Source organism: Anthonomus grandis, chromosome 4 (assembly GCF_022605725.1).
Source record: "Anthonomus grandis grandis chromosome 4, icAntGran1.3, whole genome shotgun sequence".
Classification (NCBI taxonomy): domain Eukaryota; kingdom Metazoa; phylum Arthropoda; class Insecta; order Coleoptera; family Curculionidae; genus Anthonomus; species Anthonomus grandis.
Window position 1 is genome coordinate 13,138,124 of NC_065549.1, and position 20,028 is coordinate 13,158,151.

At 33.6% G+C, this 20,028-nt stretch overlaps 1 protein-coding gene across 4 annotated transcripts in view; it reads left to right on the forward strand.

Annotated features, from left to right (window-relative positions):
• Positions 1 to 20,028, forward strand: part of LOC126735713 (fibronectin type-III domain-containing protein 3A) — a 259,517-nt gene that overhangs the window by 223,656 nt on the left and 15,833 nt on the right. For all 4 annotated transcript variants that reach the window (XM_050439790.1, XM_050439791.1, XM_050439792.1 and 1 more), the window contains 5 exons: positions 3,404 to 3,675; positions 4,923 to 5,497; positions 8,261 to 8,405; positions 8,462 to 8,597; positions 8,651 to 8,867. In XM_050439790.1, the coding sequence (XP_050295747.1) occupies positions 3,404 to 3,675; positions 4,923 to 5,497; positions 8,261 to 8,405; positions 8,462 to 8,597; positions 8,651 to 8,867 (1,345 nt within the window). The remainder of the gene's footprint in view (positions 1 to 3,403; positions 3,676 to 4,922; positions 5,498 to 8,260; positions 8,406 to 8,461; positions 8,598 to 8,650; positions 8,868 to 20,028) is intronic.

Sequence of the window (20,028 nt, forward strand, 5' to 3'; positions counted from 1 at the left end):
GATCGAACACAATAAGTAAAAATTAATAATCTTGTTGGAGAGATGGGTACAGTTGAATGTGGTGTGCCACAGGGTACAGTCCTGGTGCCACTCTTATTTTTGATCTACATAAACAACCTTACAAGAATTTTACCTGAAATAATTGTTCTATTATTTGTTACGCTAATGATAATAACAGTAATTCTAGTAAAAGCAAAATCATGGTCAGAAGTGCAAAAGCTAGCTGAAAAATATATCACATTATCTAACTTTGGACGGATCAGCATCTTCTAACTCTAAATAGTAATAAAACCCACTTTATACATTTCTCGATTTATAACACTAATCAACAAGAAGAACTTGTGGAACTAACAATACATACTTATCATTGTTTGGCAAATCAGATGGAAAATTGTACTTGTGATTCTAAGATTTCTTCAGTCTCGTACACAAAATACCTCGGCGTCTATATTGATAGAAATTTAAGATACAATATGCACATTGATTACATAACTAAAAAGATAAGGAAAACAATTTATAAGTTTTATCAATTAGGCGAATTTATGCCTCATCAGTTGTTGGAAGTGGTCTATCAGGCTCTGGTTGAATCCATTCTAAATTATGGTATAAAAATTTGGGGTAGTGCGTGTAGCACAATGTTAACAAACCTGGTTATCACTCAAAAATATATACTTAAAATAATAAATAAAAAACCAAAAAGATATCCAACAGTTAATCTATTTTTGGAAAGTGGTGCTCTCACTGTAAGAGAACTTTACCTGAAGAGCACCCTTAACTTTATGAAGGATAAAAACATTTATAAGATTCTACCCCAACGCCTTAATATTACTAGATCTGTCACGAGAGAACATGTTTTTTTGACTAAGGTACATTTTACAATTTGTCAACGTCATATATCTTATGTGGGGCCAAGAATCTTTAATTTTATACCACACGCTTTTAAGGCTATAAGAAAAAAACTGTTTAATATATGCATAACCGAATGGATCAGGTGTAACTATGAAAATATTTTATTAAAGCTACCTTTTCTAACGTAAACAAATGTTATATTTACAGGTATATTTGCAAATATAATTTATTGATAGAATAAAAAAATTAATTAATTTAAATATTACTTTTACAAATTTAATCTAAGTTAATTCAGTTTGGTTTTTATAACAAGCTCTCAAATTTATTGTTAAATTATTACACCGCCCAACAGCATGTATGTTGCATGGAATATTTTTATGATTCTAGGCTTATTTTTAATGCTGATATTAAATAATGTCATCAGTTTATATGTGTCAGCTCTAGTTTTTGAGTTAAAATGAGGGAGTATTTTTTGGGAATTAAAAATACACTCAACGTACAAATATTTTTAATTACAAGAACTATACACTCAGGAATTTTCTTTAATGTGATTCTCTGCTAGTTTTGAATGAACTGCTACTCTGAATACTCCAGCAAAAATCGGCCAACATATGTGCATCCCAGCGACCCTGAAATCGTTCCTCCATGGTTCGAAGATCTTGGTGGAATCGTTCACCCTGTTCTTCACTCATGTCACCGAGATTTTCAGGAAAATGGTGTAAATGGCTGTGTAGGAAGTGCACGTTGATGCTCATGTTACATCCAAGTCGCTGGAAGTGTGACAACATCTCTTCGACGTGCGCAATGTAATCATCACCCTTCCTATTACCTAAGAAATTTTGGATAACCCAAACAAAGGAATCATTGGAAGAAGGAAGACATTGAGCTGGTGAAATTAGGATCGTTTACCAACTTGCGAATTTGTGGACCATCAAATATACCTGCCTTGAGTTTTTCTGAACTTAGACTTGGAAATTTCCTTGAAATATATTTGAAGCATTCACCATCTTTATTTAATGCCTTAACATATTGCTTCATTAAACCTAGTTTAATGTGCAGGGGTGGCAATATGATACGATCTCGTGGCACTAGAGGTTCATTTATAACATTAAGACTACCTGGAAGTAGTGCTTCCCTAGAGGGCCATTCTTTTTTTGACCAATGTTCTGATTTTGCTCTACTATCCCATAAACACATAAAACAAGGATATTTAGTGTAGCCTCCTTGTTGTCCTAAAAGGAAGTTCACCATCTTAAGATCAACGCAAATCACCCATTTATGATTGTTATATTTGATTTTGTTCATGACCAGTGCTATTGTGGGGTATTCTTCCTTAACTTTAGTTGAATGTGCTATTGGTATGGAGCCTAGTTTATTTCCGTTGTGCAATAGTACACACTTCAAACTCCGTTTTGACGAGTCAATAAATAAACGCCAATCGATTGGTTCATATTTCTGCAAGCCCATGGCAGTCATTAAACCAGAAATATTAGTACAAAATACAAAATTATCCTCCTCAGCGAAAAAGAGAAGTAAGTCTTTTTCTCGAGTGCGGTAATAAGAAACTTTAGTTTCTTTAGTTAAAAGATTTCTCTCTTTTAATCTGGAGGCCAATAATTCAGACGTTTTGGAAAGTTTTTTTTTGGTGAAGTTTTGGATAGTCCAAGGTCTCTAATTAAATCATCAAGTGCACTTTGATCGAATGGTTTTGGTTCAAAGAGATTTTCTGGAACAAACTCGTCATCGCTCATGCTACTCAGTTCATTCAATTCATCAGAACTTTCTATAGATGTAGATGGTAATGGTAAAGATGTATCTTTTGAGCTCCTTACAGGCCTCACAGCTGATGTTGATGTGGGGTAAATCCATTTGGAGCAGTTCGTCTTGTTGATTCCTTTTATATTAACAACGCAAAAATAGCAGTCATCGTGATGATTTAAAGGTTCACGCCAAATCATTGGGGATTGGAATTTAAAAGAGAGTCTCTTCTTAGTGGCCCATAAACGTAATTCTTCAACACAAATTTTGCACACAATATTGGGCACCCAGCACTTGTTATCTGTTTCCAAAGGAAAACCAAAACACTCTAAATACGCTCGTTTCACAAAGTCTGACATATTCAATCGACATTTTTGAAAAACATATTCACCACAACTAGAACAAAAACAATTCGGATCGTTAATGCAGACCCTTCTTAGCGAAGTCATGATGAAAATTACAATAATTTATCTAAAACGCGACTATAATAGATAAAAAACCAAAAATAAAGATAAATGAGAAGAACGTAGCTATATCTAAACAACTCGAGCTGTTAGAGTAAAACTGATGACAGATTCGAAATCAGGTGCCTCGAATTAGTAAACAACAATAAAAATATTTCAGTCAACATAAAATAACCTTCGATTTGTTGTGCAGTGTTATTGTATTCTGAAATAATATGTCCCGACAAGTCACTTGTTACTTAGGGCACAAACACTAACTTTGTAAAAATACTGTACAATTTTAAGTAATATATTTGAATTTGAATTGAAAAAAACTAATAATTATATTCTAGGGTAAGTTGTGCATCGGCTGGTGGACAGAGCAACCCTTCCGATCCCTGCACGGTTACCACTGAGGCTATCGGTCCCGGCATGTGCGGAATTCCAAAACTGATCGGAAAAGCGAAACCGGACGCTTTAACGGTGAGATGGACGGAACCGGACTACAACGGTGGGGCGCCAGTATTGGATTACGAACTGGAAATGACCAATCCGGATTCCAGTAGGCTCATTGTGCATAAAAGCAAAGAGACGGAATGTACCGTTGCTCAGGGCATCATTCCAGGTAAGAAACTTACTTTACTTAAATAGTAATGAAAACAAACTCCAAGTCACAGGTCTCAAATTTATTAAATTAAAGTTAGAGGATTACAAGTGTTTCGCCCATACTAGGCATCATCAGAATTCATCAGAAGCATCATTCGAAACACGTGTAATCCTTTGACTTTAATAATTAATAAATTTGAGACCTGTGACTTGTAGTTTGTTTTTATTACTATTTAATGTAAGCCGGTCTCTTTGAGAAAAGGTGGACTATTTCTTGGAATTACTTTACTTAAATGGTTTAAGTCCAATGGTCTCGTATTTACTTGAATTTAGATAAGATAGAAAACGCGATCTTTACACTAAGACACAACAACCCTGACAGGTTTTCTCAATTAAAAATTAAAAGCAAGTTAGAAATTAGTGTTTTGTGTAAATTGGTTTAACTAGGGTAAATTGGGTAATTTGGTGGGTAAAAAGTTTTGAATTATTTTTAATTCCTCTTCAGAACTCTACAATAGATAGAAATAAATCGTGTTTAAAAACTTTTTTTAAATATTTGTTAAAAAAATATAAGTTAGCAATTATGTATATAAATGATAATATGCTTGTAGAGTTTCAAGAAGAAAGAAGGTAAAACTATCAAAAACACTTAAAAAAAAATTAAAATAGCACATATTACAGGATAAAAACGTAGATATCACACATTAAGGCCAGTTACCCAAAGCCAGTATGCCAGAGGTAATACAATTAAAATATAATAAAAATATAATTTAAACAAACCGGTAGACTAGAGAACTCTGTACTAGCTGTAAAAACCACAGAATATACCGGATGATACAGAAAAGAGGGAACACTTAATAACTTTTTTACTTTTTAAGATAAACAAATGATATTTGGTATATCGATAGAATATTTATAAGAGCATATTTTAGCATGTCTTAATATTGTCCATTACTTTCGGTTCTACAGGAAATCACACTAACTTTCTTATTTTAAATGGGACACTTGCTAATATAGCAAGTGTCCCATAGTCCACTAGGCATTTCGATAGAAAATAGTATTCTAATAACAATAGTACTCTATTTGCTAGTTTTTGTTTTATACTCATAGAAAAAATCATTTTTTTTAAATTTTAAAAAAGGATGCCATGTATATGTTGAAAGTTTTAATTTTTAATCAAGTAATCACGGAAAAATAGTTTTCATTGCATTTTATGACTTAAATCTTTTAGCAAATTTTCCTCATTAAAAAATTAATAATTTCCAGGCAAAGAGTACGCATTTGCAGTAAGGGCGGTTAACAGAATATGCGCCGGTCCCTGGTCCGAAACCCTTAAAATCGTATCGGGGGCAGCTCCGCCCGGGGCACCCTCCGCCCCAATCCTAAAGTGCCAATCGCCATTCCAAGTGACAATTGAGTGGAACGAACCGATCAGTAACGGCGCCCTCGTAACCGAGTACCGATTGGAAATGAACCCCGAATCTCCCGAAGATCTGAGCCAATTCGTCAATATTTACCAAGGACCCCAAACCAGTTATGAAGCGAAAAATCTCACGCCGTTCAAGAAATACTATTTTAGAGTGCAAGCATTTAATGCGGCCGGTGCGGGACCTTTTAGTTGCGTGGTTTCGGTGGACACACCGGCGGCAGCGCCCTCAGCAGTGTCCATTTTGCGGAGCGAAGTTACTCCTACCACGATAGCTTTACTATGGGCGGAACCCGCTTGTAATGGAGCGGAAATTTTGTTTTATAATATTGAGCTCGGGGATAGAGTTATTGAAACTGACGGACCTGTTACTGAGTATACGATAGAAGATTTACAGCCAGAGGTTCAGTATAAGGTAAGTTTATACGAGGTGTTATACAAAGTTTATGAGGGTTGCTTTTTATATTCTTCCCAATAGTGAAAACACAAATATTTACAATCAAAATTCGTTTTATTGTTTTTTAAAATATTCTTCAGGATGTTCAAGACACATTTGTATGCGTTTGAATCAATTTCGGAAACACTTTTTCGACTCCGATTGAAGTGACTCCAAAACATGGGTTTTGAATTCATCAACCACTTCTTCTGATGTCGAAAATCGGTGACCTTGTAATTTATTTTTGATATGCGGGAATTAAAAAAAAGTCATAAAGTACCAAATCACGACTGTACGGCGGATGATCCATCTATTCGATGTTTTGGTCAATCAAAAATTCCTTTGTTTGAGCCGATGTGTGAGAGCTCGCATTGTCATGATGAAGAATGATTCACCTATTTTGCTTTTTTTTAATTTCTCCAATCACTTCTAGCAAACAACAAATGGTCGTGTACCATTCAGAATAGACCGTCCTACGTTTTTCTAACGCCACTGTACCGGTAATGCCCAAGAAACAAGCAATTATTTGCTTTGATGTGCTTCTTCCTCAATCAACTTTTGTTGGATTTGGCTTATCTTAAAAAACCATGATCTATGATTCGCCACCTGCGTAGATGTTATACATACATAGCGCCTGTTGTGACCAGCACAACTTTAGTTATAAGGACAATAATAGAAAAAGGCTTAAAAAAACAATTATAGTGACGCCATCTAACTTTGGACTTAAATAATGTAACTGTGACGTATTAATTACGCGCGTCGCCGTTCGTCGTCCACCTTAAATCAATCAAGAAGTATGCAGTATAAAGTCGTCGATCGACCAAGTAAAAAGTAGGTCGCGGTTGCCCTTCGCACGGTCGATCTCCGTCTTGAACTTTGCTCACGGTATTCGGTACTCACGATCGGTATCTTTTATGTGCTATTTATAGCTCGCGGCGGTACTTCCCCGGTATGTTTCAACTAAGCTTTTAGATGTTTAGTTAAGCTTTTAGTAGTGATTTGTACAACGTATTGTTTTGTAGACTATATTTTGGACCATTTTATGAATTAATCGGGTTTAATAAAGTTGTGTTGAATTCGGTTTCCCAAAGTGAAGCGAACCCTTGGGCAAATCCCTTAAGAAATTAGGAGGGTCTCTGCTCCGTGCAGTAGAGCGCTAAAATTAGTGTGGAATGTAACCGCCACAGCGCCTTTGATGCATCTTGAACGTATTTTTTTCAAATTTCCTTGCACCAATCAACACGAGCTTGCATTTGAGCCATTGTCAGTCAAGGATTGTCTTTTGACAAATCTTCATGCAGTATCTTATTGATGCTTGTACTAATGCTCAAAAACGCCTCAATATTACACACGGGATGTCATATGCCGATCTTGTTTTAACAGTTCACACGCAGCATCGCATACTTTTTGGCCCAACAACCGATTTTGGACGACCTTTACGGAATTCGTCCTGGAGCGAACGTCGGCCATGATTAAAATCGTTATACCAGTTTTTTACAGTGCTACAGGATAGTGCTTAGTTAATAATGTTAACCCGATTATTTTGGTTACATGTCAATTAAAACTAAAATTAAGTATTAAATTACTAGTTTTTGCCTGCTTAGCCTTCAGGTGTAATTATACTTTATAATTATTTAAGGAAATAAATGCTTTTTTCAAACAAAACAAATTTTACATATTTGTTAAGTAATTTTTCCTAAGTGTAGCCTATTGGAGCAAAATGCTTGTTGGGTACGTCATAAAATTCGTTTTCACTAAGCGACAGCCATATCAAAAAAAAAAACATTATAAACATTGTAAACATTTTAATTATGACTATGGTTATGCCTTAAATGTACTGAAAATTATCAGGTTTTCAATTTTTTGGAGGGTATAATAATTTATTACTTTCAAAATAAGTTATCTTTAATTTAAGGTGGTGAATGAGACTGGTTATCTATAGATTTGTGGGCACAAATATGGTATTTGACTACAGTTTTATGGCAAAAATTGATGGATTGGACATGATGGATGAAAATTGATGGATTGACTACAGTTGACATGGATGTTGTAAAAACTTACTACTTCATCATTAAATTGAGTGTATGCAGTAAAAACTGCGCGCAATTAAAAATTGTGATGTCAATCGCCTACTCCATCATTAAATTGACTCTATTCAGTAAAAACTGTGCGCAATAAAAAAATATGATTTCATTCGCAGTTTTCAAATATCCACTTAAGGATTATGTGTAGTATAAGTATCCTGGCAAATCCCGAAGATGAAATTTTTGAGTAGGTTGAACGTAGTTTTGGCTTAAACAATTTTTGTACAAAATTCATCAGACAAATATCTAAAATCCTGGGCTGTTTGTCTAGAGCTTAATCCAGGAATTTCGCCAATGCTGTTTAAAGTTTCATAGTGTAACTCTAATGTAGTTTGACTTTTAGTTTTATTGCCGCTTCAAGCAAACATTAAATTTAGTTCAAAATGAGAAACACTTGTCCACCAACATCACAACTAAATGAAGTATTAGTTTATTTGATCCTTTTCACCTAGTTTAATAAATAAATAATTTTTTTTTTCATATTGCCCGTATTTACTTAAAAAACTGGCATTGATCCTAACTATTTTTAGTTTATTGTAAGGTTGGAACACGTGCACTTTCTTACAGAATTATTACTTTAAAACTCACTCATTAATAAGTTGGTCCAAATAATTTTTCCTCCTTTCTGGCAACTAAAATACTTTACAAATTATTTTAGATCAAAATTCAAGCCGTCAATGCCGTCGGACCGGGAGCTTTCTCATCCACATGGAGAACAGCAACTTTAAGGTTACCACCTGCACCGCCATCTTTGGAATGTATCGGGACTGGTCACAATTACCTTAAACTCAAATGGGGAGAAGGTAAAGTTGGCTAACAATCCTCTGAGATCATATTTTGTTATTAATTCAAATTTTAGGTAAAAACTTAGACTACACCCAATTTTCTTTGGAAATGGAAAATGTAAGATCGAAAGAATGGCAGTGTGTCTACAAAGGAACTGCGTTTACCTGCAAAGTCAATAAGTTACATGAACTTACCACCTACAGATTTAGGTAAATTTCCGGTACAGACTAAGTGAAATAAGTTTAATGAATGTGTGTTTTAGGATAAATGCCACAAATGATGCAGGCGTAGGCGACTTTTCCTCTGAATTCGAGTTCAGCACGAATATTGCGCCACCGGCGGTTCTTAAGTCCCCCAAAGTGGTGGAAGTGGAGCAGCGCACGTGCACCATCGAATGGATACCGTCTAAAAACTCTTTCAATGATCCGATCGAATATCAAGTGCAGGTATCCAAGCTAAAGGAACAGATTTATAAGCAGGTAAGCAGGATTTATTAAGCTTAAGTTTGATTAAGTTTTTTGCTTATTACATAGCTCTCATTTCTAATTTCTTAATGAAAAAAGAAAAATGATCATTTTAACACATTTTAATTAATAATAAGCATTTGTGCAATTTAGCGTAGTAAGATAGTAGTATCAGAATTTGAAAACTTATTTGAATTTAATTAAATGATCTTTGACGAAATAATATTTCAAACGTTTATTTAGGTCTTCTTCAAGGCTATAACCAAAATTGTATTCAATTACAATTTAAAATTATATCAAAAAGTTCTTATTCGTTCAAGAAGTTTCAAAATTCAAAATGTTTTTAATTTTTACAACAATTTTCTGAATTCGGATATTTTTGGAACGCCGATAGGATCCTACAAAAGCCAATTAAAAACCTACTTTTTAAAAAAGATCGAATAATTTTATTTTTGTTTATTTAATTCAGAACTTGTAACAGTTTACGCTCTATTTAATCTCATTAGTGTATTCATCTAAATTTCCCTTTTCTTTTTGATTGTATCTACACACGTAACATGTAAATTTAAGACAATATTTGGTAAACCTATCATAAGTTTGTTATATATACACAGTGGATGCTTTTTTGGTACTTGTGTACTGTTCGCAACCTGAACTTGTAATAAATAAATAAATAAATAAATAAAGAATTAGAAGTAGTAATTAAAAATAATAATTTAATAGGGATTAGATCATAAAGAATAACTGTGTGGTTGAAACCTTTAGAGATATACTTAAATATAAATAAATTAATAACTGTAAGTGTCGAGCAGAATACCAAGGCATTTTTTAAAGCAGAAAGTCCCTGATAGAAGTTAAATTTACATAATAATATTCATTACAAGTATATTTCTTATTCTCGTTGGGATAAAAAAAATTTTCCGGTAAAATTGAAATTCTTCGTTGTGGGATCAAAATGTTTTAATTTTTTTGCATGATAATATTCTTGCATAAAAATTATCAGTAAATTTCTATGTAACTGTGGATATTTTTTAAAATATTTCTCGTCTGCCCGTGTAATGTTAGTTTCAAATTGTTCGATTTTCAAAAAGGAGTATTGTGGAACTCTTATATTAGGATTAGTTTTATATTTAAATTGATATAAGTTTTGAACTCTAACTTTTTCTTTTATAAAAGGTAAAAACACGAAATCTACAGCATCATAAATACATTTAATAAAATTACAAAGGTTACATGTTTCGCTCAACTAGAGCATCATCAGACCTAAACAATAATTAAAATTGTGTAACCCGAAAAAAGGAAAATTCAACAAAAACTTACCATAACATATACAAAACACCTGACATATAAGTAAACAAAGCTTACAATAAAGTGGCACTGTCTATGTACAAAGAACTCAACTAAACAATCAAATCACTTTATAAATTTTAGAAATCTAACCATCATTTAAGAGTCTAGAACTATTTAAGGTTATTAAAAACTAGGTGGCCATCAAAATCAAACCTTTTATTAATACAGGACAGATCTGGGCTTTTAAAAGCTTTACTAATTTCCATTGTCTCCAACAAGTCTAGTTTTTTACTTTTGTTGCATTGATGAAGTATTTTTATATTTCGGCTGTCAGGAAAATTATGTTTGGAGTCGAGGAGGTGATTAGCAAAAGCCGATCTGGTGACTGTGATATCGGTATTTTTAAATTTATTATATTGGACCTTGTGTTCACTAATCCTAGTAGAAATCTTCCTACCAGACTGGCCGACGTACACTGCAGGGCACTTTTTACACCTAATCTCATAAACTCCCGGAGAAGATAGCGTGAATAGTTTATGGGCATCAAAAATGCCATATCTCAGCTATTAGAAGAGCTACGATCTTACGGATGGTCTCGTTGGATTCAGAACGACGAAACTAAGACAAAACCGTTCGAATTTTCCCGATAGCTCCCATAGAAGCCGAGATATCGACCTTCAAACTTTGGAATTTTTCATTTTTCGGGTATACCCCCCCGTATCGAATTTTTTCACCAAAAATTGATTTTTTCGAAATCAAACTAAGTATACCAGCGTCTTATTTGGGTCACCTAGATTATGAAAACACGGGGTTATAACTTGATCCGAGCAGAACTAAGGGAATGAGAGCACTTTGAAAATCCTGAAAAAGTCGTTTTTGACGTCCGTTTTTAAGGCCAAAAATGGGCATCAAAAATGCCGTATCTCAGCTATTAGAAGAGCTACGATCTTACGGATGGTCTCGTTGGATTCAGAACGACGAAACTAAGACAAAACCATTCGAATTTTCCCGATAGCTCCCATAGAAGCCGAGATATCGACCTTCAAACTTTGGAATTTTTCATTTTTTGGGTATACCCCCCCGTATCGAATTTTTTCACCAAAAATTGATTTTTTTCGAAATCAAACTAAGTATACCAGCGTCTTATTTGGGTCACCTAGATTACGAAAACACCGGGTTATAACAGGATCCGAGCAGAACTAAGGGAATGAGAGCACTTTGAAAATCCTGAAAAAGTCGTTTTCGACGTCCGTTTTTAAGGCCAAAAATGGGCATCAAAAATGCCGTATCTCAGCTATTAGAAGAGCTACAACCTTGAGGATGGTCTCGTCGGCTTCAGAACGACGAAACTAAGACAAAACCGTTGGAATTTTCCCGATAGCTCCTATAGAAGCCGAGATATCGACCTTCAAACTTTGGAATTTTTCATTTTTCGGGTATACCCCCCCGTATCGAATTTTTTCACCAAAAAGTGATTTTTTTCGAAATCAAACTAAGTATACCAGCGTCTTATTTGGGTCACCTAGATTACGAAAACACAGGGTTATAACAGGATCCGAGCAGAACTAAGGGAATGAGAGCACTTTGAAAATCCTGAAAAAGTCGTTTTCGACGTCCGTTTTTGAGGCCAAAAATGGGCATCAAAAATGCCGTATCTCAGCTAATAGAAGAGCTACGACCTTACGGATAGTCTCGTTGGATTCAGAACGACGAAACTAAGACAAAACTGTTGAAATTTTCCCGATAGCTCCTATAGAAGCCGAGATATCGACCTTCAAACTTTGGAATTTTTCATTTTTCGGGTATACCCCCCCGTATCGAATTTTTTCACCAAAAATTGATTTTTTTCGAAATCAAACTAAGTATACCAGCGTCTTATTTGGGTCACCTAGATTATGAAAACACCGGGTTATAACTTGATCCGAGCAGAACTAAGGGAATGAGAGCACTTTGAAAATCCTGAAAAAGTCGTTTTAGACGTCCGTTTTTGAGGCCAAAAATGGGCATCAAAAATGCCATATCTCAGCTATCGTAAAAGCTACGATCTTACGGATAGTCTCGTTCGATTCAGAACAACGAAACTAAGACAAAACCGTTGGAATTTTCCCGATAGCTCCCATAGAAGCCGAGATATCGACCTTCAAACTTTGGAATTTTTCATTTTTCGGGTATACCCCCCCGTATCGAATTTTTTCACCAAAAATTGATTTTTTTTGAAAACAAACTAAGTATACCAGCGTCTTATTTGGGTCACCTAGATTACGAAAACACCGGGTTATAACAGGATCCGAGCAGAACTAAGGGAATGAGAGCACTTTGAAAATCCTGATAAAGTCGTTTTCGACGTCCGTTTTTGAGGCCAAAAATGGGCATCAAAAATGCCATATCTCAGCTATCGTAAAAGCTACGATCTTACGGATAGTCTCGTTCGATTCAGAACAACGAAACTAAGACAAAACCGTTGGAATTTTCCCGATAGCTCCCATAGAAGCCGAGATATCGACCTTCAAACTTTGGAATTTTTCATTTTTCGGGTATACCCCCCCGTATCGAATTTTTTCACCAAAAATTGATTTTTTTTGAAAACAAACTAAGTATACCAGCGTCTTATTTGGGTCACCTAGATTACGAAAACACCGGGTTATAACAGGATCCGAGCAGAACTAAGGGAATGAGAGCACTTTGAAAATCCTGATAAAGTCGTTTTCGACGTCCGTTTTTGAGGCCAAAAATGGGCATCAAAAATGCCATATCTCAGCTATCGTAAAAGCTACGATCTTACGGATAGTCTCGTTCGATTCAGAACAACGAAACTAAGACAAAACCGTTGGAATTTTCCCGATAGCTCCCATAGAAGCCGAGATATCGACCTTCAAACTTTGGAATTTTTCATTTTTTGGGTATACCCCCCCGTATCGAATTTTTTCACCAAAAATTGATTTTTTTTGAAAACAAACTAAGTATACCAGCGTCTTATTTGGGTCACATAGATTACGAAAACACCGGGTTATAACAGGATCCGAGCAGAACTAAGGGAATGAGAGCACTTTGAAAATCCTGAAAAAGTCGTTTTCGACGTCCGTTTTTGAGGCCAAAAATGGGCATCAAAAATGCCGTATCTCAGCTAATAGAAGAGCTACGACCTTACGGATAGTCTCGTTGGATTCAGAACGACGAAACTAAGACAAAACTGTTGAAATTTTCCCGATAGCTCCTATAGAAGCCGAGATATCGACCTTCAAACTTTGGAATTTTTCATTTTTCGGGTATACCCCCCCGTATCGAATTTTTTCACCAAAAATTGTTTTTTTTTTTAAACAAACTAAGTATACCAGCGTCTTATTTGGGTCACCTAGATTACGAAAACACCGGGTTATAACAGGATCCGAGCAGAACTAAGGAAATGAGAGCACTTTGAAAATCCTGAAAAAGTTAGTTTTAATTGATGTCTTTTTAATGTATTATTGGTTTTAAAAGCTGGGGTTATGCCAAAAAAAGTAAACGACCTAAAACTTTTGATATAGTTTGTTTGTTGTCTGATAAAATTTAATGATAATTTATACTTGTTCACATAGTGAAAATACATTTTATATATAGATTTAAGAGGGAAAAAGTTACTGACTACTAATTAGTTAATGGTAAGGAATTCTTTTTTAAAAGCTTCACGAGAAGGTGGGATGTTAAAGAGTCTGTAAAACAAAGAATGGAAAGCAGCAAATTTATGTGAGGACGGTGATGTTGAATTATATTGTATAATATTATCTGTTGTTGCTTGTTTACGAAATATTTCAAAGGATATCTTATTTCTTTCCCTCTTAAGTAATAAATCTAATGATGTTAAGGTGTTGTTCTGTTCCCGTTCGATTGTGAACTCAATTTTAGAGTGAAGAGAGTTGACATAATTATGGAAATTTGTAAGCTCTACCTCACTTCCATTCCAAATCATACATATATCATCCACATACCGTTTATAAAGGATGATGTTATTTTTAAAATTACTGCTCATTATTTTTGTTTCTAAGTTACTAAGAAATACTTCACTAAGAAATGGCGATAAACAAGAGCCCATTGCTAGTCCCTCTTTTTATTTGAAAAAACGGTTGTTAAATTGGAAAAAATTTTGATCTAACACAGTAGAAAGGAGCAAAAGTAGATTTTCCACCAAGAGTGAATCAAGTTTCCACCTGAGAAGATCTTTGACTAAGACCAGACAATCAGCGGGTTGAATGCTTGGAAGTAAGTTTTTCACGTCTAGTGATATAAGCTAGGCTGTATCTGCAACGTGAATATTCTGAATGCTTTTGGCAAAATTCAATGAATTTGTTACAGAATATGGCGCTTTGAAGTTTGAGACATTTCTAAGAACGTTATTAAGCCAAGATGATAACTGGTAACAAGGGGAGTCAATAAAGGAAACCACAGGTCTAATTGGCATGCTAGTTTTATGGACTTTTGGCAACCCATATAATAGAGGTGTTTTAGGGTTCATGGGATATAGTTTTTGTTTTGTGGAATTAAAATATTCTAAGATTACCAAGGTCATGTATAAGACTTTTTTAATTTATTAAAGAATGGACCTGTCGGATCTCTGTCGACCTTTTCAAAGTCATCTGTGTTTAGAAAATCCATTACTTTATTTATGTAATAATAATAAAAGAGAAAGAAATACACATTTATTATTTTATGCAAATAAAAGGCCGACAAATTCAGAATTCTGCCAAGGCAGATTCTGGTCTTTAACATTGTGGCCAAAACTTAGAAAAACTAACTAGAAAAAAAAATGTAGAAACACTTGTAACAGACTAAGTTTAATTATACACACCTACCCAAAAAATTTAGAACATTAACATTAACATAGTACCTCTCACAAAAAAAAAAGAAAAACACACATTAGTTACCCACACTAAACACAAATTTTCAGTCTCCACCCATACCCAAACTAACAATATTGACCCTTCAATATTTTACGCAGACAGCTGCTGACTCATCAGACGCACCATCATTCCCCTGCGAAAAGTCTGAACAGACACCAAACCCAACTTAAAATTTATGCCCAAAGCGTTCATCTGATATGCAAAATTATAGGAAAATGACCTTTTAAATAATTGAGTCTTATGTCTTGGAATATGAATTGTGTTTCTTCTTAAGCCCAAATGGTGAACATCATTTCTAAAAGTAATCTTAAAGTATAGGTAAGGTGGACTACGGTATTTAAGAATTTTATAAAAAAAAGTAAGTGAATGAGCAACCCTACGATTTTGCATATTTAACCACCCCAGCTCGGAAAGTCTATGGGAAACGCGATTATGTCTGCGTATGCCAAAAATTAGGCGAATACATGAGTTCTGAAGCTTTTGCAATCGGCACATGTCATTATAGTCTAGGCACCAGCCGCAAACAACATCGCAATAATTGCATTGTGACAGCACTAAAGAGTCACACAACATTTTTTTAATATCTTCACTTAGATAATGCCTATGCAAGTAAATTAATTTTAAAGCCAAATACCCTTTTTTTAGAACATTAGAAACGTGTTGATGAAATCGCAAATTCCACTATTAAGCCCAAACTTTTGCAATTATCTACAACAGGAATATTAGCATCACCCATCTTAATATTAATAGTGTTGCTGTTTAAAATATGGTTAATTTTTTGCTTATTACCAATAACAGTATTACCAATAACAACATTACAGACGACTTAGAAGGATTTAATGTTAGAAAATGCTTTGAAGAAATATCACATATGGCTTGTAAGTCTTGATTAATTTTTGCTTCGGCATTTTTAGCATCTTCTGGCAGAAAAGAGTAATACAACTGAGCATCGTCAGCATAAAAATGGTAAAGGCAGTTTTTTAAATAAAAATAAAATCTAAAAGTATAAATAATAAAAAATAAGGGTCCTAAAATACCACCCTGAGGCACGCCATTATCAACTTCCAAGGGTTCAGATACATTTTCCTCTATCTTGACTCGCTGCACCCTACCGCTTAAATAAGAATTAATGAAATTAATAGCTTTATCAGAAAAACCTATATAGTGAAATATAGACTTTAAAATTCGTCTCTTTTTAAGGCAAGTAAGCATGATCCCTTATCGGCTTTTGTAAAAACTATATCGTTGTCCCTCATTTTCTTTTTTATTGATCTTAATATTTTGTTGTTGTTTTGATTTATTCTCTGTTTATTGTTAAGGAAACAATTTTGATTGAAAAAGGAAATTATTCTTGCTCTTAAAATGTTCTTATTTGATATATCTGTTGACTGTAAAGCATTTTCAGCCTCTACAGCCAATGATTCCCTAACACATCAGTCTGTTCTAGTAGGAAGATTAAATTTTAAATTGTTGTTAAGAAATTTTAATTCGACTTCAGAAAAAGAAACACTACTAAGGTTCATAAATCTATCGTGAAAAGTTTCTTGTGTAATCTATTGAAAGTAGTAGAGCCGAAAGTAAAGTCTAACTTTTTCATTGTTTATTGATTGCAATTGATTTCATAGGCACTAGCTAATTAAAATGAGTTTTTCTTTTGTCAATATTTTTCTGTGAGAGGCAAAAACCAAATTTGCTCTATCTTAAATGTAAATTGTTTTTCAATTGTAACTTAATTAAGAATTTTGATGCTAAATACTCTTTCGGATAGCATAATGGTTGTTCCAAACTTCCGACCAATACGGCGACATTCTGGGATGAATTCATTGCTCGTAGACAAATTTATATACATTTGTATTGTATTCTGTCAATTTTTAAAAAAATATCAAGAATAACGTCAAAGTATTTGTAGCTATGTAATACTGGAAAATTATTTTGTTTAATGTAATATTATTAATCTGCCGTGATCTTTTTCTTGTATCGAAGACTACTTCCGATTGATCCCTTGGAATTGTAAAATTATTATCTAAGCAATAGCGTGTAACCTAAGATATATTATTTACCTTGCTAAGGTAAACGTCATGGGATTTACCAAGGACATAAAAAACGAGATCATTAGCATATTGCACACATAAGATTTTCCTATCCCAAATACCATGTAAACCCATAGTATCAAGATTAAAAATTAATGGACCCAAAACTGAGCCTTGTGCCAAAGCCGATACTTATTATACTTGGATTAATTTTTCCATTATTCTAAATTTTGACATAAACATGCCGATAAGAAAATAGATGATTGATTGAACCTGGTAATTTTAATAAATTTAGTTTTTGGCACAAAACACTTCAAAATTCAAATGTTTTATTTGCCCATATATAAAATTATAAAATACAGTTATAAACCCAATTAAAATTTTGACAAAAAGGATTAATTCTTGATTATAAAAACCGTTAATCTGTTGATACAGACGAAATAAACCTTAAAAATAATTGATTTATATAAAATAAATCAAAAGGAAACAAATCATAATAAAGAAAATTAATCCAGAACGAGAGAGCGGCAGTGGATAAAAGAACCAAGGAGGGTAACGCCCAATATTTAAGACCTTAAAAAACGCAAAATGCAAAATGTCGATGTTCACAGGGGCTAAAAACAGTTTTCAGCTAATGGCAATTAAGAATCATTTTTTTTTTGTTTTTTTTTTACATTTTTACCCTATTTTGTACCTGATGTTAATTAACTTATTCTTTGTTCAACTAGCAACTGTGATTTAATTTTTTTAGAAAATATATAATATAGTTGTTTAATGCTGGTTTTCATGTGTTCAAAATCCAAAAATTCATCTCGCAACTTTGCCGGTTGGCCTTTCTTTATAATCCGATAAATAAAGTTAAACAAATGATGCTTTCGTCTATTTGTCATATTTAATAAATTTTGGTCATTTGGCGTTAGTTCTTTTATGTTTTTACATTCCTATTCAAATATAGGTTCTTTTAATTTTGGCTCATGAATATTTAAAATTTATTGCAACAGGAACGTAAATAGTTATTTAAGGTCTTTAAAAGGGTTGTCTCACTTGTACTGCAGTTTACTGATGGTGCAGGCACACGGTTGTTTTAATCGAGAGACACTTCTTTTTGTCATAATAAGTGAACACAAAATTTTAACTTGATTATAAAACTGAAAAATGAAATATTTTTGTATTTGTATGTGTATTGTATTGTTATATGGGATATTAATAGGCAACTCGCATACAGGAATTTTGAATTCGAAATTATACCCATTTGTAGTTACGTCATCCAGGTGAGAAAAAACGTATGGCGTAGATATTTTTTCCAATCAATATTAGGTTAGAAACTTTACCATCGCCTTCAGGAATTAATAGTCTGCTATGTATTTTTATACGTTCAGAAATTAACAAATGATTTATTTTAGCAGCATATTATTATATTTTTATATTCGTGTATATACTTTCATTCCCAAAAGATTTTTAAAAAATCTTGTAGTATTTATTGTTTTATTTATTATTTTTATTATTTATTATACAAACTTAACAATTAACAAATATTATTATAATTAATCATAAATAATAGGACATAAACAACAAGTCCGAAACGGAATTGCACTTCAAATTGAGAATGTGATAGAGCGAGCCGCAGATGCAACAAAATTGAGCACAACAATGATCGCAAATATAAAGAAGAATGGGATAAAATCAGATCAGGATTACGCTGCTCATATATTTTCCAAGCAAAAGACCGCAAAAACCAAATCCACAACATATTTGAAAAGTAGAATTCGGCACGAGCAGTAGACGTAACAAAACCGAGCTTACAAAATTGTGAATAGTGGTATAAAATTATTTTAACTCACTGGGAAAAATTTTAATACTGACAATTTCATTTACTTGTTCACGAAAAAAATGCTGCTTGAAGGAATATATTAACACATTAAAGTGAAAATACCATTCCAAAAAATAAAACATACAAACTCAAAAAAAACACGCCATATTGCATTACCAAGCTAATGAAATTGCAACGATATGATTGAATACTTAAACGACGATCATAAAACAAAATTTGCTAGAATAAAAAAAGCTTAATCAATCTCGTCAGTATTGTCAGAGTCAGAACTGAAATCAGCGATATTGTCTTCGTCATCGTCGTCTTCGTCAGTCGTAATCACAAGTGGCAGAATGTCATAGGCATCACACACTTGTATTGCCTCCCAAGTCTTTTCAGTTACCTTTTCTGTATGAAAAACATATTTTTGCCAATGATCTATAGAAATTTCGTTTATTACCCTTTGCCATGTAGTCAGAACTTCTAAAGGTGACGCCTTAAAATTGGAAATATATTGATCATATTTTCGTTTACATTCCGACCATACCATTTCAATTGCATTAAACTGGCAATGATATGGTGGCAGTCGCAAAATTTTGTGTCCTAAAGGTAAAATGTTCTGTCCTAACACAATTCTTCAACCATTCGGTCAGTCTCTGCTTTGTCCAAGATTTTCTCGGGACTTCTTCTAATAAACCAGAATGGTAACTTGCATTGTCCATGATTATAAATGACTTTGGGGGAAGATTTGGAACCAGCTGAGTTTTAAATCAGTTTTTGAAGTTTTTCCTGTTCATATTGTCATGATAATCTCCCGTCTCTAATCCACTCTTGAATATTAAATTTGCACCCTTGATGAAGCCATCTTTGGTTCCGGCGTGGACCACGATATAACGATGACCTTAAAAATAAAAGATAATTCAATTCTCTTCTTTTAGAAATCATTCTTCCAGAACATAAATTTAATATAATTAATAAGTAATGTTCCATGCACATACGAGTAGTGTATGGAGTTAAATTCCCTCATATTGTCTTATAGAGAAATTGTATGAAACTATGAAACAGATGAAATTATGAAGTTAAAGGGCCCTTACAAGGGCAATAGTTTTTATTTAAAAAAAATCTAAAAAGATAGATAATTTTTACATTCACTGTTTTTCCTTGAATCCGTG